Source organism: Drosophila virilis, chromosome 4 (genome assembly GCF_030788295.1).
Source record: "Drosophila virilis strain 15010-1051.87 chromosome 4, Dvir_AGI_RSII-ME, whole genome shotgun sequence".
NCBI lineage: Eukaryota > Metazoa > Arthropoda > Insecta > Diptera > Drosophilidae > Drosophila > Drosophila virilis.
Genome location: NC_091546.1, coordinates 14,781,324 through 14,806,759, shown reverse-complemented (window position 1 = coordinate 14,806,759; position 25,436 = coordinate 14,781,324). Strand labels below are relative to the sequence as shown.

At 35.7% G+C, this 25,436-nt stretch overlaps 1 protein-coding gene across 1 annotated transcript in view; it reads left to right on the top strand.

Moving 5' to 3' along the window:
* Window positions 1–25,436, top strand: part of LOC6627897 (probable G-protein coupled receptor CG31760) — a 43,465-nt gene that overhangs the window by 5,567 nt on the left and 12,462 nt on the right. Inside the window, 2 exon segments of the mRNA XM_032438725.2 lie at window positions 7,294–7,779; window positions 9,085–9,271. Of these exon segments, the coding sequence (XP_032294616.1) occupies window positions 7,321–7,779; window positions 9,085–9,271 (646 nt within the window). The 5' untranslated portion in view covers window positions 7,294–7,320.

The following is a 25,436-nucleotide window of genomic DNA, read 5'->3' as shown; positions in this document are numbered from 1 at the left end:
GTGTGAAAATCGAGCAAAAAAATATTCAACTAAATATAAAAATATAAATATAAACATTGATATATAAACGGACATGCCGTGACTATGCCCATCGATTGCCTTCCTATTATTGTCCTTGCTGCTGTCCTTGTTTATCCCTTTTATTTGTTTACCGAATCACGAAAATCTCTGCTGGACATTGGCTACATTTGAGAAGTGTTGCAAATTTCAAGGTGGCTCAAACAATTCCCATTTCTTATCTGTGTCGCATTTGTTGTGGTCTTTACACACATTTATGTGTGGTTAGTTAGGCAAAAACAAAGAACCCGCTTTTCATACATGATTTTCTCTAAAGCCAAGAACTTGATGGCTTAAGTCAGTAAGCTGAATACAAAAGTAATCTGGCAAAGGTACTTGATTGATTAGGGTTACTCGGTTTTTAAATATTTCGGACCGCCTGCTAAATGTAAGCCAAGATTTCTGCATTACTGCAAGGATTTCCATCACTTACTCGATGTTTATTTAATGTTTCCTTTTTCGGTTGGGTATTTATAAGTATAAAGTAGAGCATTTACATCAGTAAAATCAACTCTCAATGAAATTTGTACATATTGAACATGTTCTCTTTATGTCAGCTTTATGTCATATTTCACTTGCTCTTTAATTTCAATAATATCTTTTTTAAATTTTTGCCCACATCTTTTTTTCATTCTGTCGTTCATTTATATAAACCTTCAATGTATGATATCATTTATTGTCTATTAACAAAAGGTGGGTTCCGTATCAATTCAAAAAGGTATAAAATTAAAAAATCAGACAATTTTTAGCCGAGATTTTAAAAAAAATTATCAAAAAGTTTCGGTTTTCGAACCGAACCAGATTTTGAGAAAAAACGTGATGTAACCCCTTGCTTCTTGGTCGATTTGGGTCAAAATTTAGATTTTCAATTTTTTGATGCCAATCGATAGTTCTGATCCTTGCGAGTCCAAAATGGTATAATATTCAAAAATCGAACATTATTTGGCCGAGAAAATCAAAAAAGGTGGACCTAACACCTCCAGCTTGATATATCATTAACAGCATCTAAATTGAAAACAGCTTTCATATAATCACTTTATTAAGTGTCAGCAGCAGCTATGAGTGTCATTTGCATCCATTATTAGCTTAATATGTGCCGCAGACACACATTCTTAAATCGTAATTCTGCGATCTGTTACACGCCTATTTTGCATGTCATAAGCAAAATCTCGGCAATACTCTATATATATATACACTAGATATATATATATATCTTAAGCAAAAGTATTTATCTTCATACAAATTAAGCTGCCGCTTAGTCGCCTGCGGCTGATGCTGGTCCACAGCATCATTTTTTCGGCCTATCAAGCATTTCAAATCTGGGAACAATTTCGCGAAAGACGTTTTTCCCACGCGTTAGTTTGGCAGAATGAAGAAGAAGCAGCAGCAGCAGCCGCAGCAGCAGACGGGGGAAAAAAAAACTCCTGAGGCTTGCATTAATTTAATGAGATTTTGTGCCATGGCCTGCGGTTGGATTTCGGTTTGGTTTTTGCTTTGCTCGGCCGTCATCTCATTTGCTTTAAGTGTTGGCCAAAATGGCATTGACGGTTAGGAAATAGAAAGAAAACGAGAAAAGAAAAGCGTTTCAACGCCTTTTCTTTGTGCCCGTGTCTGTGAGTTCCTTTGACTGGCCAGTTTGCCTGGCCGCTTTGGCATCCTGCGGCCAAAAGGCGTCACAACTCAAGCGGAATAACTGAAGTTGTCAGCTGTTGATGTTTTGACTTTGTTTATCTGATTGTTCTTGTTGTTGTTTTTGTTGTTGTTGTCGGCTGACTTGTTGTTGCCAAGTGGTTTGCATAATGTCTACGTACGATGGTATATTCGATTTCACCCGATAGGTTTGCCAGCCTTATTATGTGTTGCGTGTGTTTGGAAATTAGTTGGTAGAAATTGCCTATCAGTTGACAAGTTCCTGAGGCGCAAGCAAATACTTTGCCAAGCGTTGCATAAAGCAGTTGAGAATTATTAGGAAAAATTATATTATTATCTATTGCCTTAAGTATTAATCGCTTGAGCTGCCTGATCTCTATACAAGCTAAATTATTTTCTTTCAATTCTCAACTACTTCGACTATGCATAGGGTATTGAATAACTATTGGCTGATAATCTGCCCTTTAAATGGCATATGCATTTGTATAATATTGTCTATACCATAAAATATATAAATAAAATATTAGGTAAATGTATTCAGTTTACTAAAGGGTATTTGCAAAGCTAGTATACTCTTGGTTAACATCGCACTAGGAAAATTTCATAACTTTTACAGCATGCTTTTATTCTAATCTCATGACATATCTTGTCGCTGGCAACAGCATGCAGAATTCAGACATATTTGCCAGCTCCGAACTTCACATAACTTAGGACGCATTCCAAGTTTATTGCCAGCTGCTTGGATGTGCTGCTGCCCTGTCGGAGTCCACAGATAAGACGCACATTATAAAGCCATAAAAGGGACGACAAGGCATAAAAATCAAATCAAATGCATTGCAATGACAATTGCTGCTGATGCTGCCTGGTAACAGGGATAACAAGGATTCATGAGATGAATTCTGACCGATTTCCGGCACATAAAGCACACATCAAATTATTATGATCGAAAATCAATGACAAAGAAAACTGACAAAATCAGCAAGTTCGACATTTGTGGGCGGGGCTCCTCCCAATTGTTCAACTGGGAGCTTTAACAGAAAAAAAAAAAACAAAGAAAAAACATGGCTTTCACATGGGTCGTTTTATTTCTAGTAAAAGCAACGCACAAATGTGTAAAGCAGATAAAAACGTGCTTATGAAAGGGTCGCAAAAGATAGTTTATGCCAGCCAAAGTTGCCATACTTTCGCCTGAATGGAAACGTTGCCAGCCTGTGGCAACAAATGCCGCTGATGGCCAGACCTAGTGACTGGACAGCGCCAGGAACAAGGACTCGTTGCAAATCGGGGCGTGTCTGAAGTGCCCTCAAAGTTCTGTTTACTTAGTTTGCCAGCCCCAAACGAGGAAATCATTTAACCCACAAAAGAGGGGCGGGGGTCCGCTTGATCCCATAGAAAAGCCTTTAAGGTGGCAACCAGAAGTGTTGCACAGCCCTTTATAAATTAAGCCGGCAGTCGAGATGGCCAACAACTAAAACAACGATTATAAACATGTTGACAAATTTCTTATGCGGCTTCCTAAACGCAGGCCATGTGCTGGCAACAAATACACGAGCATTTAAAAAGGTGGCCACGTTTAAATACCCTACTTAAAGCAAGGCACCAATGAGATCTCAGGCGAGAACTGAGGCAATGGCAAAGCACATAAAATAAATACATCGGAAATTAAATTGATAACAAGTATATGAAATTGTGATGTGACAAGGTTAATCAATAGATTATTAATTAAGTAAGTGTATTTAGTTAGCCACGGCAGCTTTTTAGTATGGAAAAGAAATTAATTTTCGAGCAATTGTTTCATTATTTAGACAAATTCAAATAAACTAGCTTATCTAATTATCTCTAAGACATTCTTGAAATGTCACCTTCAGTGCGTTACAAGCTATATGACAAAGTCAACTTGCCCAACTTAAGTGTAAAAAAAAAATGCTCAAAGTACAATTTTAAGTACATGAAAAAGTAGAGAAAAAACTGCGCACAGCAGAAGGCAACTGAGCAGCAGCTGCGTTTGATGTGCTTGCCCCTGCGGCGCACGGGGCAAGGCAATGGCTGGCTGAGGGGCCAATGCATTTTGCTGGCACATTTTTGCAGTCATGCCTTTGGCTTGAAGGTCCCAACTTTCGACAAAGTGCAACTGCAGTAGCATCAGCAGCAGCAGCCGTTGCAGCAGTTAAAGGAAACAGAAAGCGCCGTGGGACACATTTCAAGGATCTCTTTGTTTTGCGATGACATTATTAGCTTTGCGTCGTAAAATAAAGTGCTTTTTATTATAGTTGAAAATTTCATCATTTTACAATGTACTGCTACACGATATTATGAAAACAGTTTATAATAATAACAGTTCTTCGATTGCCAAAAAATTGCTGTAAAAATATTAAAGAAATTGTGTCTCTTATATATATTGTTCTATAACATTTTCTCGCCTCAACTTAAAGTACTTTAAAAGTTCTTAGCTTACGTCAGAATTTATTTTTATTACAAGCAAACACTCATCTTGTCGTCTTAAATATGTTGAAAGCTTGTTAGGGGTAGCCCCTATAAATATAAACATTTAATTAAGTCCTTTACAGCGCCACGGGCAAAAAGAAAAAAAAAACGCCAAGTGGAGCCTGAGACGGCAACTTATTTACACATGACGCGTTATTAGGATGCTCATAAAAACACATTCCTCACAATTGTAGCTCAAGCAAGACTCCTGGTAACACACACTCGCACACACACACACACACACACACATTGAGAGAGCAACTGATGCCGCTGTCAATTGCAGTTTGCATATAAATTAGCCTAATTAAAATGACAAGCGTTAAAGGAACTTTAGTTAAATGTCTGTTTGATGTTAGACGATTCCAATAATTATTCTGAGCACGCTTAGAAAATTACCGACACCAGCGGCGTGAAGCAGCCATTCAATGTAAAAGCTCCTCGAACATATATCTACTATATATATATATATATATATATATGTATGAGGAGTGCTTGCGGTTCTGCGGCCAGCTTGTAAAACTTTATGACTGAATTCGATGGTGCGTTGCATTTCTTGCAACCGGAATAACATCTTCAAGGTATTCGACTCACATATACCTGCACCAAGCACTTTAATTTAGCTGAAAATGCAAGATCTAAGAGATATTCGATGAAGGTTCGGTAACATTCAGCTAGTTGCAGGAATGCCAGAAAAATATTTCATATTTTTGTAGGTTTTTTATTATATAATTGAATTTGGTGTGGGGAATTTATTTGTTGCTCATGCCAACAAAAAAAAATGCTTGCATTGCAGGTTTCGTGCAAAATAGATATGGGCAACCAGCATACCTGACAGCGATGTTATGTCGAATTTGTTTTATTGGATTTTAATTAAGTTTGACTTATCCTAATTTAAATATTTTTTAATTCTAGTATACATTTAGCTTGTATGCAAATAGCATACATGTAGATAACAGCCTGTGCGAATGTTCCAATCATCTCATATACATTTTTTATTAAATTAACCAAATCTGAAAACTGTCCACTGCGAATAGCGAAAGTTCTTTTACAAAATATATAATTAACTAAGATTATCTGAAATTCGTATACTTAATATGCTTAGCTACAGGCCAACTACATCTATAAAACATAGCTTAGTATTAAAAGTATATCTTGTGCTTGTACTTTCTTTAGATAATCCATCTAAGAGATCAATTCCTTTCGAATAAACATAAGCATTAACGTATATCTACAATATTTATGCAATTTATTGCAAAATGAACCCATAGTATCTGTAACACGCATCCAAATAGTTTGAGTAATGATGCATGAACTGGCGCCAGTTAATCTTTTTAAGTAATTTCCCAGGCCCGGCAAAAAAAAAACCATAAAATGGCTAACGCAGAGGACATTTAACGGAAATGCAATCAATAAACTATGAACATTAAATATTATGAGTAGCCGAGTATTTCGCACAAAATGGCGGGCAATCATTTGCCCAGTGCTTTACAAATGGCAGCCATTTTGAAAAGTACTGCAAATAAAAGAAAGTGTGTGGGAAAAACTCTCGAGTCCGAAGTCTGGCAGAAAATAAAATAAAAACAAACTTTCGACCACTTTCGCCAGCTAAGTTTTACGACAGTCGAACAAAATTTTTGTGCCGTGCAAACAAAGTAAAAGCGAAAACGGAAAACGTTGCTTTCATTTGAATGGAAATTCGCCGCCCAACTCCGCCCACCCAATCCACAATCCTTTTGCCGGCAACGGAAAATCCAGCTGCACTACGTCACAGTTTAGTCGTCATTTTACAGCTCAACTTCTGCTAATGCAAAAGATGTGTAACACAAGTATTTTTCATCTGCATGTTATTCTTTTTTTTAAATACCCTGTAAGCATGCGGATATAGGTTGTATTGTATGTGCGATCATTTTGCAACAGGCGTAAACTTTTCTTAATCTTTCGTAGATATTTTTACTTATCTTAAGTTCATTAAATTTGTTATCCGTTTTTACTTTCCATTTGATATTCAGTTATTTTATTTTATTTTATTTCTTCGCATTCCATATCTTTTATTAAACATCGAAAGTTAAGCACAGCTGAGAAAACAAGCTGTGGTCATCTTTCAAAATGTTAGTACAGGGTATTACCTAGCCGATTTTAAATTTGTCATATGTTTTTGCCTTCCATTTGATATTTACATTTCGTTCGCATTCATGAAAGACTCATAAACATTTGTGTATGGGTGGATTGGGGGGTCGAGAGCAAGTCGTATGCAAGTGTTCCCGCTTGTTTCGTATATTTGTTGCCTTTGTATATATTTACGAGCTGCTTTTTCTGTTGCTGGTTGACGAGGCTTCCACCTGTGAGCACACACATACACACACCACAAGCACACACGTCGCACACACACACACACACACACACACAGATACTTAAAGCTGGGGTCTGGCTTTATTGCTGCTGACTTGCCTTTTTGTCTCCAACATTCGGAAATGGACATAAAATAAATATTTTAACAATTTATTTATGTGTATTTGCTTAATCATTTTCGGGTGCTGACTTGATAAGTGAGCATTTGTTTTGTGTGATATATAAATAATGATCCAAGGAGCGAAGAAATAGATATATAAGTATAGTACTTTATGTAAAGGGTTTACATTAGAAATAATATATAGAAACTATAAAAAGCATATATCATTTTAACGAAGCTAACACAAATATATCTCGAAATAACTCAACGCCGAACTCTACTCAAAGCTTAAATAAAAAATTTGCCCGTTTGGCAGCACTTAAATGCCTTTCGGGATATTGTAATTTGCTGAAAGTATTTAAATGAACGTTTTACACAGGTCTGCAATTACAGTGGGCTCTCATAGAAACGAAAATGCGAGGCGACAAGAGACAATTCATTTAACTAATTAAATATGCATACAGCCAGCGTGTTTTTTGCGCCAGCTTCTGGCAAGGAACTGCGAGAACCTGCAGCGAGGCGGGCAACGTTTTCTTTTAATTTTCTTGTTGTCTGTCTTGTGTGTGGGGGCAAAGTAAAAGCTTTCGAAATACTTATTAAAAGAGCATTATAACGTATATCTAATCGGACTCTCGGTCTCTTTTTTATTCTAGCTGCAAATTGGCAAATGCAAAACAACAATGAAATGCATGCTCAATGGAGAAAAGTGGCGCCAGAAGTGGCAAACGCTGGCAGCAGGAGTCGGCGGCAATTGTCAGCGGCAGCAGCAGCAGCAGCATCAAGAACAACAACAACAAGTTGCTGGCATTCGTGTAAGGGCGACAAAACAATTGCCGCCGTTGTTATTGATGCTGATGCTGCTGCTGCTGCTGTTGGCAGTTGAGCATGCAAATTCAACAACAGCGGCAACAACTTCAACAGCAACAGCAGCAACACGCCCAACGGGCACAGTAAATGCGCCAGCAACAGCAACAACAACAGCAGCAGCAGCAGCAGCATCAGCAACAGCAGCAGCAGCAATCGCTGCGGCAGCAGCAACATCCTCCTCAATGGCCAGTTCCTGGCTAGGAGCAACTTCAGCCCAAGGCAATCCATTTAAAAACCTTGTGCGAATCGGCGATGGCAACATCGTCACGCGTGTAAGTAGCGGGTGGATGGTGGTGTGGTGGGTTGGTGCTGTGGTTTTGCTGCCTTAAGTATAATTCATCATTAGTCGCAATTAGCGCCAAGTGCAATTGTTATAATTGTGGCGACTGCAGCTGCGAATAACGCCTAACTCGGCGTGCCTCGACTGCCAAGACTCAAACGACAACTAATTGTATTTGTACATCAATTGGCCGAATATTAAGTGAGCTTAGTTGGCACTAAATACGCCCCTCCCTCTCCCTCTTCTCACACCAAGCTCAATTTTCGCCTAACTAGCTGGAGAGCCTGCGGTAATCGTGAAAATCGATTAGAAAATTTCTCTAGACTTTGCAGCTTGAGTTAAACTGAAATCTAATCTGCTTTATCGATGAGCACCACTTCTAAACAGTTTAGAGCTAAGGATTAAAAATTAAAGGCTACTTAATTAATTTGCGCTCAGATAGTAGACAAAGGAGTCTTTAGAGACACACAACATTCATTGAAAATTGCCAAACATAAATTGAATACCTGTTTTCATGATTCGAACCAATTTACCGGTTTAAATATTCGCTTTTCCACGCAGGTTTTTATTTAAGACTCTGGGCTAAATGAATTTTTCCGTATCAAAATGCAATTGCTGCCTCGAATATTATTAAAGAAGCTTTTAGAGAATAAAACCTAAAGTCTACGAGACTTAGTTCCAAGTTAAAAGACTTGTTTTTAGATATACATAATATCTGCAAGAAATAGATTCGATAATTATGATTGGACAAATTCAGTTAAGAATGGAAAAGGAAAATTAGCATTAAATGAAAATTAATTAAAGTAATTAACTAATGTCCGCCACGGAGGCTAAGCAATTCAATTTTAATTTTCTTTCTCAAGCACTTAAGAGATCATCAGCCAAAACAAAGCAAAACCGAACAAAACAAAATAAAACAATAAGATGTCCGTGTGATGCCAACAATGAGCAGCAGCAAAACAATTTAAAGTCAGCCGCTTTTGGCCAACTTTTGCGCGCAGTGTAGAACAAAGCGCGGCCAATAACTCAATTTTCCACTCAAACGATGAAAAGACGAGACTGACGTGAGGTAGGCAAAAGGCTGGCCAAAGCTGTTGCCCGGCAGCAGCATTTGGGCCATGAATGTATTTAGCCAAAAATGTATTTTTAATGCGTTTGTCAACATGTTGACCAAGCAAATGATTTGGGTACGCAGTTCGGCCAGGCGGTGATGGTTGGCTGTTGGTCCCTTTTGGGCATTTATAAATACCCGTAATGAATAGAGCTAACGCCTTTTTCTCCCTCGATTTCCATGCAGACGGCCATTGAGCAATCGCTGGTGACAATACACGACATCGCCACCGAAAATCTGGGTACACTGTGCATCTCCACGCTTTATCGACCGCTCCAGGTGCCCATCAACTCGGAGCGGTTCGAGAGCAGCAGACAAAAGGCCGATTTGGCGGCATCGATACTCCAGGAAGTGGGCATCATACGACATGGCGGTGAGTATCGCATAATCACAGCAATTACCCAAAATACATCATGCACATACAAACACAAATTTATTGTTGTGTATGTCACGCTTCAAGGCTTTGGTTTGGGTTATTGTCTGATTAATATATTGATTTATATGGGCTAGCTAAATTAGCGGCTTTGGTAAGTAGCGTGCCGAGAAATTGGAACGCCGATTTGACCAATTAAATGCTTGGCAACAGCAACTACCTTTAATTATCAAGGGACACAGCTTAGTTTTCGTTATGGACTTGTCAGAATTTAACATAAGTTTCCTAAGAATCTAAGCAATTGACAAGCGCGTGTAAAAATATATATCACTTATATGACTTCTTGTCAAATTTAACTGTTTGTCAATCAACATCAACTTAAGTTTGTCACATCCTTAATATATATATATATATATATATATATGTATATGAATATCCAACTTTTTGATTGCATTTGTAAAGAATTGTGTCGAATTTTCTTATGAAATTCATTTTAGTTCTGCTCAGCTTGAGCCAAATGGCGGAAAAACAAGCTTCCTTTTGTCTGATATAACAATTTTTACAAGCCAGTTAACTAGTTATGAAAAAATAAAGGCAAAACATATGTAGGCTATGTATATGACACTCATAAATTTCGAGCAGCATTTGCTTAACCCAACGCCTTTCTTTGCGCTTCTCAATCAAAGCATTTAAGGGCGCCAGGCAATTGATATCCTTTGAGTGCCAGCCTTTTGGTGACTCTATCTAAAAAAAATTGGCTTAAATTTATTCGATTTGCAAGAAGCTTTTCCCTCGAATAATTTATGCGAGACATGAAAATTTCAAGGACCCAGCAGATAGAGCAGCAGTTGATGATGTTACGATGGCGGCGGATGCTGCCAAATTCTATACAAAATTTACATATGTAGGTGTGTGTATCCACATCTATCCTGTTGCTTGCCGGCACAGCAGCAACAACAACAACAACAACAGCAACAACAACAACAAATGACAGCAAATTTGCTTTCAGTTTATGCGATTTTTGCTGACACGTCGCACCTTTTCAGAGCTGACATGGAGTGGCGGCTGTACATCGGTCGGGGCTCCGTGAATGCGGGAGGAGCATCAGTGTGCGCACAAATCAAGCGCTTGTCCAGGACACAAAGGCAACTGGTGTGCCTCAACACTCAACAAGCAGTTGCTGTTGCTGTTGCTGTTCCTCTTCCTCCTGTTATTATCCTGCGACTCTGTGCGATGAGTTCATTGTGCGTCTGTTGTCCTTGACTGCGCAGCTATACGTACACACACACAGATAGATATACAGATAGAGATATATATATATATATATATGTATTCATATACTACATACTGATAGCTCTGACCGACCGCCTGTTGTCAAGGCTGCTGCTGCTTCCCTTGACTGGGACCCGGCCGCGGATGGGGGTAGCGCATCGGGCATTTTCCTCGCTTTTGGCGTGACAGCGCGCTGCGTCTGCCTTTGGGGCTGACAACGACGCACTTGTGGCGCATCAAACGTCCTGCCAGCGTCTGTCCCCTTGCCCTCGCCTTCGTCCTTTGCCTTACGCAACACGCATGCAGCTGGCGCTTGCTGCCAACCTCCCCTTTTGGTTGCCTTTTGGTGTCGTACACATAATGGTATTCTTATGCCCTTTTAAAGGGGTATTTTAAGTTGATCATTCAATGTGTAACCCATCTTCAATGCTCGCACATGTAAGCAAAATCTCATTAATATCGAATTACTATATCATAGAAATATATATAGAGAATCGGTTGAAAACTAAAATATGTTTTGTTTCTCCTCGCATAGCTACAAGCCCGCAGGTCACGTGTTTGAAAGTGTATTCAATCTTCGGCTTGCCGCACATTCTTGTTTAATTTGAAGTTGTGCTGTGCCCTTTTCATTCATCTCTGATTTAAGCAACGCCTTTATGTGTCCCATCAACTTTTACACGATAAACAAGCAAATGGACAGTGTGCTCTGATTTCTGTTGAATCAGTTAAGGGAATTTCACGCGAATAACAAGCATACGCAACGTTGTACAGCGACATATCAAACTCAAAGCAGAAGTGTTTTTTTTTTATTACACATGAATATTTGTACAATAGTTGCACTTTATTGACAATAATAACTATGGAAAATATATCACGTGCAAGGTTGTTTACATATTCATTTTTTATCTGCCATCAATTTCATTTTGTAAACTCAACGAATTTTTGTTACAAAATAAAAATGAAAAAATACATGCAAACTGTGGTTAAAGGGAAATCACTTTAATGCAATTGTTACCAAATATTTTGGTATTTATTTATCCCTTAATTGAAAAAACCGAAATCAAAGACTTTAATTGAATTTAGGTATATTTATATAAGGTATGCGCACAATTTCAGCCAATAAAATCTGAATGCCAGCAAATTTTTTGGTTATTACAAGAAGAAAAACTAAAAACAAAAATAAAAAAAAATGCGAGCTTTTGAAATTAAATATATTATAGCTTGCATAAAAGCAAGCATATAACAGATGTGCGATACGAAACGAGTCTGAGATAAACTCAAAAAAAACTCAATTCCTCAACAATTGTTCTTTCTTTTAGCTTTATTATGATGTTAAGATTTTATTATATATATTAGCTCCTTGTAACTTCTGAGTTTAGTAAGCATATCATCTAGTTTTTATGCTAGATGTATTACTTTAATTATCCATATCAATCGCATCAAACAAGCAAATAAAGTTCTATGTCATATTTCATCAGAAAAGCTTTCTTCCGGCTAACCAACATAAATTACACTTTGTAGCTCACATTGTAGCTCATACTAGAGAAATAAAAGGGCATCTTTTAATTAATTTACAGTTGTATGAACTGTGGTCTCAAGAGAAACCAAATTCAAAAACCAATTTCAACAAGAAAGAAAGGCTATCTCTGGTACGTCGAAGATCTAATACCCTTGCAGACCCAACCTGTTCACAGGAAAAAAAGTAAAGTTTGGGCAAGATATCTTGAAAAACAGATTGTTCCTATGGCAGCTATATGATATAGTGGTCCGATCCAGTTTTGACATATGTGCTGCTAGCAACAGAAAGAGATACTTCTGCAAAGTTTCATAAAGATAGCTGTAAAACTGAGGGACTAGTTCGTATAGAAACAGACAGACGGGCAGACGGACATGGCTATAACGACTGATCAAGAATATATATACTTTATGGGGTCGGAAATGTCTCCTTCTATGCGTTACGCATTTCACGACAAAATTATAATACCCTCTGCAAGGGTATAGTTAAAACTTTGCCACTTAGATTACTATATATGAAACTACATACATACACACATGCCTTTTTTCATCTCAATTCCTTTTCTATTTGTTCAATAACACATGCATACATATGTATGACTCTGTCTTCCTTTCCTTATCGTGTTTGTCACCAGATTTATTGAACAGTGATTAATAAAGAAATTGGCAGAAAATTAAAGTCAGATTTCAATTTTAAAAATTACGATTTAACATTTTTCAAAAATAAATATAATATTTAATTATGGGCTTGACATATTGCTAAGAAACACATAAACAGATACTCTGTATAAATGTTATATTATATTTATATTTGTATATTAAGTTGTCCGTTATTTCCGTTATATCGGCATCTCTTCTTTATACTCGGCTGTTTCCTAAATTTTAAATGCACTGTGAGAAATTTTTAATCTATTAATGAAATAATAAATAAATAATGAAAAACGTATAAAATGTTTAAGTGCCAATTAAGGCAGTAAGTATTCAGAAAAATATAATAAAAAAGTTATTCTGTGTTGTACTCGAAAAAAAGAAACTGCATACTAAAATATGTATATCGATAATTTATTTCTGTGTATTAGTCACACGTGTGCCGTGCGCCGTGTCAGAGCCTGTAGAGCCGGAGTGTATTTAAGCGCAGATAAGTTCCGGGTTTATTCCAAATTGGAAAATATGCCTATAATCATGGGATGAATAAAATCAGTGGCATAAGCGAAATTAAAAAGAAGTGCTAAAATAATCAAAATAAGAACACCAAACATATATTGACTGATGTGCTAGCTGAGTAAGTACAAATTATATTGAAATCTTAATTAGTGCAAGACATGCGTACTTAGTATGTACATGTTTTTATGCCTGTACATATGTAAATAAAAGCAAGAACAGCTTTCGCAAAAAATTGTATATTACATATTTATATACATATATGTATGAATATATATAAGCTTCTCTCTACTTGGCAAATATACTTACGCATTTTTTGGCGCGCAACTGTATGTGCATGCATATACGAAGTAGAAAGAAACTAGCAACACTATGCAACAAAGTTGGGCCTTTGTCTGCGTTAAGGCTGTAACTTTAAAAATTTAAAATCAAATTTTTAATCAAAAAGTTAACCATAAAAGAAATTATATGCTTTGCTGGTTCGCACTTTATCTATAGTATAAAGTAAGGTTGCAGCCTTACTTCATTTTTGCTGTGAAATAAATGTGTAATAAAAATTGTATTTTAATTTACTGCATTTTATTTTTATTTTTGTCTAATCAATTAGGAAAACTAAAGGAGAACAAAAGATTGAAATAAACTACGACGCTGTTAAACGCACTCTGCAAAGAAAGAGACCTTCTTACCAAGGTCTCCAACTTCCCCACAGGCCGTCCGTTTAGCTTTTGAAGACGCAAATGTCATGTGCAAGTGCAATTCGCAAAAACAGTTTTCCAAAAAAGTATACTTATCGACTTCATATAAGATAGTCGCTTTGATGCAATCTAATATTCCGGAGCACATTAAGCCCTTTCGGGGACTTCAAGGAACTTTAAATAATTTACATTAAATACATGCAGAAGGTAACTTTTTTTTTTGTTTAATTTAATTTATTAATTTAAATTTTATTATTTAGATAAGCCCATGTATATTTGTTTTGATGACGCGAAAAACGGAGCTCTGCCATCAGCATTTGTTAACATATATAGACTCCAACATTTGCTGCTTAAATTGTGCATCATTTGATTTGCGAATGTGAAAAGTTGCATCCCAACATGAATTGTTATGCTTGTTGGTTGCATTTAACCCAAGCATGCAGAGAAAATGCAAACTTTTTAACTGGTTTTGCAAATATGCTCAAAAGCAATAAACAAGCTTATTTTCTGTTTATAAAATTTCTGCATTTACCGCTCCTACGAGAGAGTCAAATTGTCGAAGGCTTGAATCTACTGCAATGTCAAGCAATTGCTTTAAGCAAGAATTTGTTTGCTCCGTTTTTAATATATTTTGAGTAGCAGTGGGGCTTCAAAAGGTATTTTTCATGTCGAATTTGAATTTTGTTTTAAATATTTTCCTTTTATTTTAATTTTAAACTATTTATCATTTAAACTCTACATGTAGAAAGGACCTAAGAACATATCGGCGTTTAAACGTTCAACTAGAACCACGGGCTCTGTCGAAGCATACAATTTGAATTTGGACAACAAACTTCAAGCAACAGGACATTTTTTTTTTTAACTACGTGTAAGTTGGCTGAAAAATTTAATGAAAATTATATATTTAAACTTTCTCTATTTTTTACCAGGACCGCTTTCAAAAGATGATGGACGCCACGATTCTTTTTGACATGGAAGAATTTGTTATGCAGGGCTTTTTGTCTCGCACTGTTTCGCTAAAAGAACGATTTTCAAGGCAGGACCTGTTTGACTGGGATGATGAATCAAATATTTCCTGAATTTCGACCAAATTGTTGCCTACAATAAATCGAACAATGATTCTTTAAATGAGAAAACTAAACCTAAGTGTCTGAGCTGTAAACAAGAAGTCGAATAGGCAAGACATAATGTTTTTATTTACACTTAAAAAAATGTAAATCCAACATCTGGTAATGGCAAATAGCCAATGAAATATGCATTAAATAAAGATAAAATGAATAATATTTTTGAAAAGTCTTTGTTTTTACTGAAACGCCATATCTCCGCCGTTTAAACACCGAAAATAAGATATGTCGTTCTGATACGACATATCTCCAACGTTTAAATAACGAAAATAAGATATGTCGTTATGAAACGACATATCTCCGCAGTTTAAATATCGAAAGTAAGATATGTCGTTTTGAAACGACGTTTTGAAACGACATATCTCCAACGTTTTAATAACGAAAATAAGATATGTCGTTCTGAAACGACATATCTCCGCCGTTTAAATATCGAAAATAAGATATGTCGTTTTGAAACGACATATCTCCGCCGTTTAAATATCGAAAATAAGATATGTCGTTTTGAAACGACATATCTCCAACGTTTTAATAACGAAAATATGATATGTCGTTCTGAAACGACATATCTCCGCCGTTTTAATATCGAAAATATGATATGTCGTTCTGAAACGACATATCTCTGCCGTTTTGAAACGACATAGTCTGATTTTTGTTATTAAAACGGCGGAGATATGTCGTTTCAAAACGACATATCTCCGCCGTCTTAACAACGAAAATAAGTTATGTCGTTTTGAAACGACATATCTCCGCCGTTTAAATATCGAAAATAAGATATGTCGTTTTGAAACGACATATCTCCGCCGTTGAAATATCGAAAATAAGATATGTCGTTTTGAAACGACATATCTCCGGCGTTTAAATATCGAAATTAAGATATGTCGTTTTGAAACGACATATCTCCAACGTTTTAATAACGACATATCTCCGCCGTTTTAATAACGAAAATAAGACATGTCGTTCTGAAACGACATATCTCCGCCGTTTAAATATCGAAAATAAGACATGTCGTTTTGAAACAACATATCTTCGTTGTTTAAATATCGAAAATAAGATATGTCGTTTTGAAACGACATAGTCTGATTTTTGTTATTAACACGGCGGAGATATGTCGTTTCAAAACGACATATCTCCGCCGTCTTAACAACGAAAATAAGTTATGTCGTTTTGAAACGACATATCTCCGCCGTTTAAATATCGAAAATAAGATATGTCGTTTTGAAACGACATATCTCCGCCGTTTAAATATCGAAAATAAGATATGTCGTTTTGAAACGACATATCTCCAACGTTTTAATAACGAAAATAAGATATGTCGTTCTGAAACGACATATCTCTAACGTTTTAATAACGAAAATATGATATGTCGTTCTGAAACGACATATCTCCGCCGTTTTAATAACGAAAATATGATATGTCGTTCTGAAACGACATATCTCCGCCATTTAAATATCGAAAATAAGATATGTCGTTTTGAAACGACATATCTCCGCCGTTTTAATAACGAAAATAAGATATGTCGTTTTGAAACGACATATCTCCAACGTTTAAATAACGAAAATCAGACTATTTTTAGCCGAGCGTCGACTCTTTCGAATTACTCACCGAAGCTGCCCAAAAAATTCCACATAATAAAAACATCAGAATTTATTTATTTTTCAATATATTTATTATGTTTCATAACATCATATATTCATTGCTTAATTATTATTTATATAGTTATTTAAATAAATGTATGTTTTACAGCATTTGAACAATAAGTTTTTATTTTATGTATCTACACTAAGCGGGTATTATCCGGCGTTGCCCACGTAAGCTTTGTCTGGTCTTTTGCAGCTTATTTCCTTCTGTCCTCCCTTTTGTGAAGTTTACCTGAAATAAAATATATTAAAAATATTAGAAAAAGTCGTCGTTCAAAATATAGACAAAACATGAAGTAATCGGACAAACAATGGTTTGGCCGAGATACTCAAAAAAAATCATCAAAAAGGTATGCTTTACGAACGAATCGGTTTTTGGTCAACAAACCGTTTTAATAACCAAAATAAGATATGTCGTTTTGAAACGACATATCTCCGCTGTTTAAATAACGAAAATAAGATATGTCGTTTTGAAACGACATATCTCCAACGTTTTAATAACGAAAATAAGATATGTCGTTCTGAAACGACATATCTCCGCCGTTTAAATATCGAAAATAAGACATGTCGTTATGAAACGACATATCTCCGCAGTTTAAATATCGAAAGTAAGATATGTCGTTTTGAAACGACATATCTCCGCCGTTAAAATATCGAAAATAAGATATATCGTTCTGAAACGACATATCTCCGCCGTTTAAATATCGAAAATAAGATATGTCGTTTTGAAACGACATATCTCCAACGTTTTAATAACGACATATCTCCGCCGTTTTAATAACGAAAATAAGATATGTCGTTCTGAAACGACATATCTCCGCCGTTGAAATTACGAAAATAAGATATGTCGTTATGAAACGACATATCTCCGCCGTTTAAATATCGAAAATAAGATATGTCGTTTCAAAACGACATATCTCCACCGTTTTAATAACGAAAATAAGATATGTCGTTCTGAAACGAAAATATCGAAATATCGAAAATAAAATATGTCGTTTTGAAACGACATATCTCCGCCGTTTCAATAACGAAAATAAGATATGTCGTTTTGAAACGACATATCTCCAACGTTTTAATAACGACATATCTCCGCCGTTTTAATAACGAAAATAAGATATGTCGTTCTGAAACGACATATCTCCGCCGCTTAAATATCGAAAATAAGATATGTCGTTATGAAACGACATATCTCCGCCGTTTAAATATCGAAAATAAGATATGTCGTTTCAAAACGACATATCTCCACCGTTTTAATAACGAAAATAAGATATGTCGTTCTGAAACGAAAATATCGAAATATTGAAAATAAAATATGTCGTTTTGAAACGACATATCTCCGCCGTTTCAATAACGAAAATAAGATATGTCGTTCTGAAACGACATATCTCCGCCGTTTAAATATCGAAAATAAGATATGTCGTTTTGAAACGAAATATCTCCGCCGTTTAAATATCGAAAATAAGATATGTCGTTTTGAAACGACATATCTCCGCCGTTTAAATATCGAAAATAAGATATGTCGTTTTGAAACGACATATCTCCGCCGTTTAAATATCGAAAATAAGATATGTCGTTTTGAAACGACATATCTCCAACGTTTTAATAACGAAAATAAGATATGTCGTTCTGAAACGACATATCTCCGCCGTTTAAATATCGAAAATAAGATATGTCGTTTTGAAACGACATATCTCCAACGTTTTAATAATGAAAATAAGATATGTCGTTTTGAAACGACATATCTCCGCCGTTTAAATATCGAAAATAAGATATGTCGTTTTGAAACGACATATCTCCGCCGTTTAAATATCGAAAATAAGATATGTCGTTTTGAAACGACATATCTCCAACGTTTAAATATCGAAAATAAGATATGTCGTTTTGAAACGACATATCTCCAACGTTTTAATAACGAAAATAAGATATGTCGTTTTGAAACGCATATCTCCGCCGTTTAAATATCGAAAATAAGATATGTCGTTTTGAAACGACATATCTCCAACGTTTAAATATCGAAAATAAGATATGTCGTTTTGAAACGACATATCTCCAACGTTTTAATAACGAAAATAAGATATGTCGTTTTGAAACGCATATCTCCGCCGTTTAAATATCGAAAATAAGATATGTCGTTTTGAAACGACATAGTCTGATTTTTGTTATTAAAACGGCGGAGATATGTCGTTTCAAAACGACATATCTCCGCCGTCTTAACAACGAAAATAAGTTATGTCGTTTTGAAACGACATATCTCCGCCGTTTAAATATCGAAAGAAAGATATGTCGTTTTGAAACGACATATCTCCGCCGTCTTAACAACGAAAATAAGTTATGTCGTTTTGAAACGACATATCTCCGCCGTTGAAATATTGAAAATAAGATATGTCGTTTTGAAACAACATATCTTCGTTGTTTAAATATCGAAAATAAGATATGTCGTTTTGAAGCGACATAATCTGATTTTTGTTATTAACACGGCGGAGATATGTCGTTTCAAAACGACATATCTCCGCCGTCTTAACAACGAAAATAAGTTATGTCGTTTTAAAACGACATATCTCCGCCGTTTAAATATCGAAAATAAGATATGTCGTTTTGAAACGACATATCTCCAACGTTTTAATAACGAAAATAAGATATGTCGTTCTGAAACGACATATTTCCAACGTTTTAATAACGAAAATAAGATATGTCGTTCTGAAACGACATATCTCCGCCGTTGAAATATTGAAAATAAGTTATGTCGTTTTGAAACGACATATCTCCGCCGTTTAAATATCGAAAATAAGATATGTCGTTTTGAAACGACATATCTCCAACGTTTAAATATCGAAAATAAGATATGTCGTTTTGAAAACGACATATCTCCGCCGCCTTAACAACGAAAATAAGTTATGTCGTTTTGAAACGACATATCTCCGCCGTTTAAATATCGAAAATAAGATATGTCGTTCTGAAACGACATATCTCCGCCGTTGAAATATTGAAAATAAGTTATGTCGTTTTGAAACGACATATCTCCGCCGTTTAAATATCGAAAATAAGATATGTCGTTTTGAAACGACATATCTCCAACGTTTAAATATCGAAAATAAGATATGTCGTTTTGAAACGACATATCTCCAACGTTTTAATAACGAAAATAAGATATGTCGTTTTGAAACGCATATCTCCGCCGTTTAAATATCGAAAATAAGATATGTCGTTTTGAAACGACATAGTCTGATTTTTGTTATTAAAACGGCGGAGATATGTCGTTTCAAAACGACATATCTCCGCCGTCTTAACAACGAAAATAAGTTATGTCGTTTTGAAACGACATATCTCCGCCGTTGAAATATTGAAAATAAGATATGTCGTTTTGAAACAACATATCTTCGTTGTTTAAATATCGAAAATAAGATATGTCGTTTTGAAGCGACATAATCTGATTTTTGTTATTAACACGGCGGAGATATGTCGTTTCAAAACGACATATCTCCGCCGTCTTAACAACGAAAATAAGTTATGTCGTTTTAAAACGACATATCTCCGCCGTTTAAATATCGAAAATAAGATATGTCGTTTTGAAACGACATATCTCCAACGTTTTAATAACGAAAATAAGATATGTCGTTCTGAAACGACATATTTCCAACGTTTTAATAACGAAAATAAGATATGTCGTTCTGAAACGACATATCTCCGCCGTTGAAATATTGAAAATAAGATATGTCGTTTTGAAACAACATATCTTCGTTGTTTAAATATCGAAAATAAGATATGTCGTTTTGAAGCGACATAATCTGATTTTTGTTATTAACACGGCGGAGATATGTCGTTTCAAAACGACATATCTCCAACGTTTAAATATCGAAAATAAGATATGTCGTTTTGAAAACGACATATCTCCGCCGTCTTAACAACGAAAATAAGTTATGTCGTTTTGAAACGACATATCTCCGCCGTTTAAATATCGAAAATAAGATATGTCGTTTTGAAACGACATATCTCCGCCGTTTAAATATCGAAAATAAGATATGTCGTTTTGAAACGACATATCTCCAACGTTTTAATAACGACATATCTCCGCCGTTTTAATAACGAAAATAAGACATGTCGTTCTGAAACGACATATCTATTTTCGATATTTAAACGGCGGAGACAGACTATGTCGTTTCAAAACGACATATCTTATTTTCGATATTTAAACGGCGGAGATATGCGTTTCAAAACGACATATCTTATTTTCGTTATTAAAACGTTGGAGATATGTCGTTTCAAAACGACATAACTTATTTTCGTTGTTAAGACGGCGGAGATATGTCGTTTTGAAACGACATAGTCTGATTTTTGTTATTAAAACGGCGGAGATATGTCGTTTCAAAACGACATATCTCCGCCGTCTTAACAACGAAAATAAGTTATGTCGTTTTGAAACGACATATCTCCAACGTTTTAATAACGAAAATAAGATATGTCGTTTTGAAACGCATATCTCCGCCGTTTAAATATCGAAAATAAGATATGTCGTTTTGAAACGACATAGTCTGATTTTTGTTATTAAAACGGCGGAGATATGTCGTTTCAAAACGACATATCTCCGCCGTCTTAACAACGAAAATAAGTTATGTCGTTTTGAAACGACATATCTCCGCCGTTTAAATATCGAAAATAAGATATGTCGTTTTGAAGCGACATAATCTGATTTTTGTTATTAACACGGCGGAGATATGTCGTTTCAAAACGTCATATCTCCGCCGTCTTAACAACGAAAATAAGTTATGTCGTTTTAAAACGACATATCTCCGCCGTTTAAATATCGAAAATAAGATATGTCGTTTTGAAACGACATATCTCCAACGTTTTAATAACGAAAATAAGATATGTCGTTCTGAAACGACATATTTCCAACGTTTTAATAACGAAAATAAGATATGTCGTTCTGAAACGACATATCTCTGCCGTTTTGAAACGACATAGTCTGATTTTTGTTATTAAAACGGCGGAGATATGTCGTTTCAAAACGACATATCTCCGCCGTCTTAACAACGAAAATAAGTTATGTCGTTTTGAAACGACATATCTCCGCCGTTTAAATATCGAAAATAAGATATGTCGTTTTGAAACGACATATCTCCGCCGTTGAAATATCGAAAATAAGATATGTCGTTTTGAAACGACATATCTCCGCCGTTTAAATAACGAAAATAAGATATGTCGTTTTGAAACGACATATCTCCAACGTTTTAATAACGACATATCTCCGCCGTTTTAATAACGAAAATAAGACATGTCGTTCTGAAACGACATATCTCCGCCGTTTAAATATCGAAAATAAGATATGTCGTTTTGAAACAACATATCTTCGTTGTTTAAATATCGAAAATAAGATATGTCGTTTTGAAACGACATAGTCTGATTTTTGTTATCAACACGGCGGAGATATGTCGTTTCAAAACGACATATCTCCGCCGTCTTAACAACGAAAATAAGTTATGTCGTTTTGAAACGACATATCTCCGCCGTTTAAATATCGAAAATAAGATATGTCGTTTTGAAACGACATATCTCCGCCGTTTAAATATCGAAAATAAGATATGAAACGACATATCTCCAACGTTTTAATAACGAAAATAAGATATGTCGTTCTGAAACGACATATCTCTAACGTTTTAATAACGAAAATATGATATGTCGTTCTGAAACGACATATCTCCGCCATTTAAATATCGAAAATAAGATATGTCGTTTTGAAACGACATATCTCCGCCGTTTTAATAACGAAAATAAGATATGTCGTTTTGAAACGACATATCTCCAACGTTTAAATAACGAAAATCAGACTATTTTTAGCCGAGCGTCGACTCTTTCGAATTACTCACCGAAGCTGCCCAAAAAATTCCACATAATAAAAACATCAGAATTTATTTATTTTTCAATATATTTATTATGTTTCATAACATCATATATTCATTGCTTAATTATTATTTATATAGTTATTTAAATAAATGTATGTTTTACAGCATTTGAACAATAAGTTTTTATTTTATGTATCTACACTAAGCGGGTATTATCCGGCGTTGCCCACGTAAGCTTTGTCTGGTCTTTTGCAGCTTATTTCCTTCTGTCCTCCCTTTTGTGAAGTTTACCTGAAATAAAATATATTAAAAATATTAGAAAAAGTCGTCGTTCAAAATATAGACAAAACATGAAGTAATCGGACAAACAATGGTTTGGCCGAGATACTCAAAAAAATCATCAAAAAGGTATGCTTTACGAACGAATCGGTTTTTGGTCAACAAACCGACCGATTTGTAATTTATTTGAATGCCATTTGATAGTAGGGATCCGTACGAATTAAAAAAGGTATAACATTTAAAAATCAGACAATATTTACCCGAGATATTCAAAAAAAAAAAAAATCATCGAAAAAGATTCGATTTTCGAAACAACCCGGATTTTGAAAAAAAAAAACCTGATGTATCCCCTTGCCATTTTGACGATTTGGGTCAAAATTTTGATATTCATCTTTTTAACCTAAACAACTTAATTTTCGACTGATGAGCTATATGATATACTGGTCCGATCCAGTTTTGACATTTGTGCTGCTTGCAACAGAAAGAGATACTTCTGCAAAGTTTCATAAAGATATCTTTAAAACTGAGGGACTAGTTCGTATAGAAACAGACAGACCGGCAGACGGACAGACGGACATGGCTATAACGACTAGGCTGATCAAGAATATATATGCGTTACACATTTCACGACAAAATTATAATACCCTCTGCAAGGGTATAAAAGATACTCGCACTTAACACAAATCGCAGTGACAAATAAATTGCAGAGCACAGAAAATGTTTTCAGCTCAATAACCAAAGCGAGCAGCTTTTGTGTTCCAGCAAAAAAAAAATGGAATTTGAATGGTTTTTGGGCAAACCGAATCTCTGGTAAATATAATTACTCAGCCGAGAACAAAGACACACACACACACACGCACCTTGGAAAAATACACACCAAAAATGTTGTGGATGTGTGCGAGTTGAATAATTGACAATTTTACATACATAGCTAAGCAAAAGTTTTGTGCCAAAAACAAATTGGACACAATTGTGCAAGTTGCGCATGTTTATGTCTGACACCTACACACAAAACACTTGCAACACTTGGCAGCAGGCGCACGCACACACTTAGATACACACGCACACACTCCACTCTCTTCGGTGGCTATAAATTCTGAAGCTAAAGATTGATGATGCGAACCGAGTGCAAGAAATCGCACGCAGATGATGAATGACAAACATGGCTATAACACATACGACTACAACTAGAACAGAGTGTGCCTGTATGTGTGCCTGTATGTGTGTGTGTGTGTGTGCTGTGTTAGGTGAGCGTCTAAGCCGGTCGACAGGCATTGGCTAATGTTGTTTACCATAAGGTTAGCCTGCCACAATTTCAGGCTGCCTGCCACATTCGCAGCCGTCGCAAATGTTTGAACTTGTGGCAACACTTTGACGCAACTTGGCCAGAGCAACGCTGTGTTTATGGTGGGGCCACTACTACGTCCGCCCACGACTGTCACGACTGTCCATAGCTCACTTGCAACGCCCGCACAAGAAACTTGCCACATTTGCCGCCGCTGCTGCCCGCAAACGTTCGTCTGCCGCGTATTTGCTTTATGGGCCGGCAACAAAGCAGAAACAACTCTAAAGCAGCAGTGGCAAAGCATGTTACATACTAATCAAAATATATAAGGAAGGACAATCCTCAGCGAGTCGAAGTCACAAGACCCTACAATATATAACACCATGGAAGATCATGGCAAATGGGCAATTTTGTTTGTTCTCCAACATAATTAGATTTAGAAGTATTCAAAATTTCTTAATTTACAAATTCTTTTCAATTATAAATTATTTTTTAAATAATTAAATTATAAAGTCTTTTAACTTAACAACATTTTGAAGTTTCTTAAATTCAAATGCTGTTAAATTATAAATTCTTTTTTTTTATTATAAATTTATAAATTTTATTAAAAGTATTCAACATTAATTCAACTGTTGCAAGTTTCTTGAATTATAATTTTTTTAAATTTATAAATTCTTTTAAAAGTATTCAAAATTAAATTCAACTGTTACACAAAATCGTATTGCTCACCCCGACCTCAACGAATTCCTTTCTCAGTAGTTTAAAAGCCACGAAATCAACGATAAATTTAAGCAATAATATTCGTTGTAAGAGTATATTTAAGAAATGGGGCACGCAGAGAAAGTGCCACGGAAGTTGCGCTAATCGAATTTAAATAAGTTTACTTTGTAAACAGTTTCTGCTTTTGTTTCCGCTCGCTTCGCAGCGAGCAAACAGAAATGCGGCTGCCCAGGCAAGTGCGGCAGAAAAAATATTAACTTTTGACAACCAGCCACCATACCGCCCTGCCACCCATCCACCCATCCACAAATACCAACAGCGACCCTGCACACTCGGCAAGCTGGTCAGAGGGCTGCGGTTGCGGGGGCGCGGTAGCTATGCACCCGTCGCGCATATTAATCATTGCTGCCGACATTTTTTCTACCAAGGGCAGTTTCAGTGTTTCTTTCAATGGGCTTTTGCCATAGCACAAAACTATTTCAAGGTCAGCAGCGCGATGATAGTTGAGCCTAAATTAAATGTACCAACAAATTTTTTGTAATTTCCGCAATTAAACACTCGGATATTTTTTTATGCACAACATTGCCCAGGCTCAAAATTGATTACATGTTTTATATGCTGTGTGTAATTTGCATAC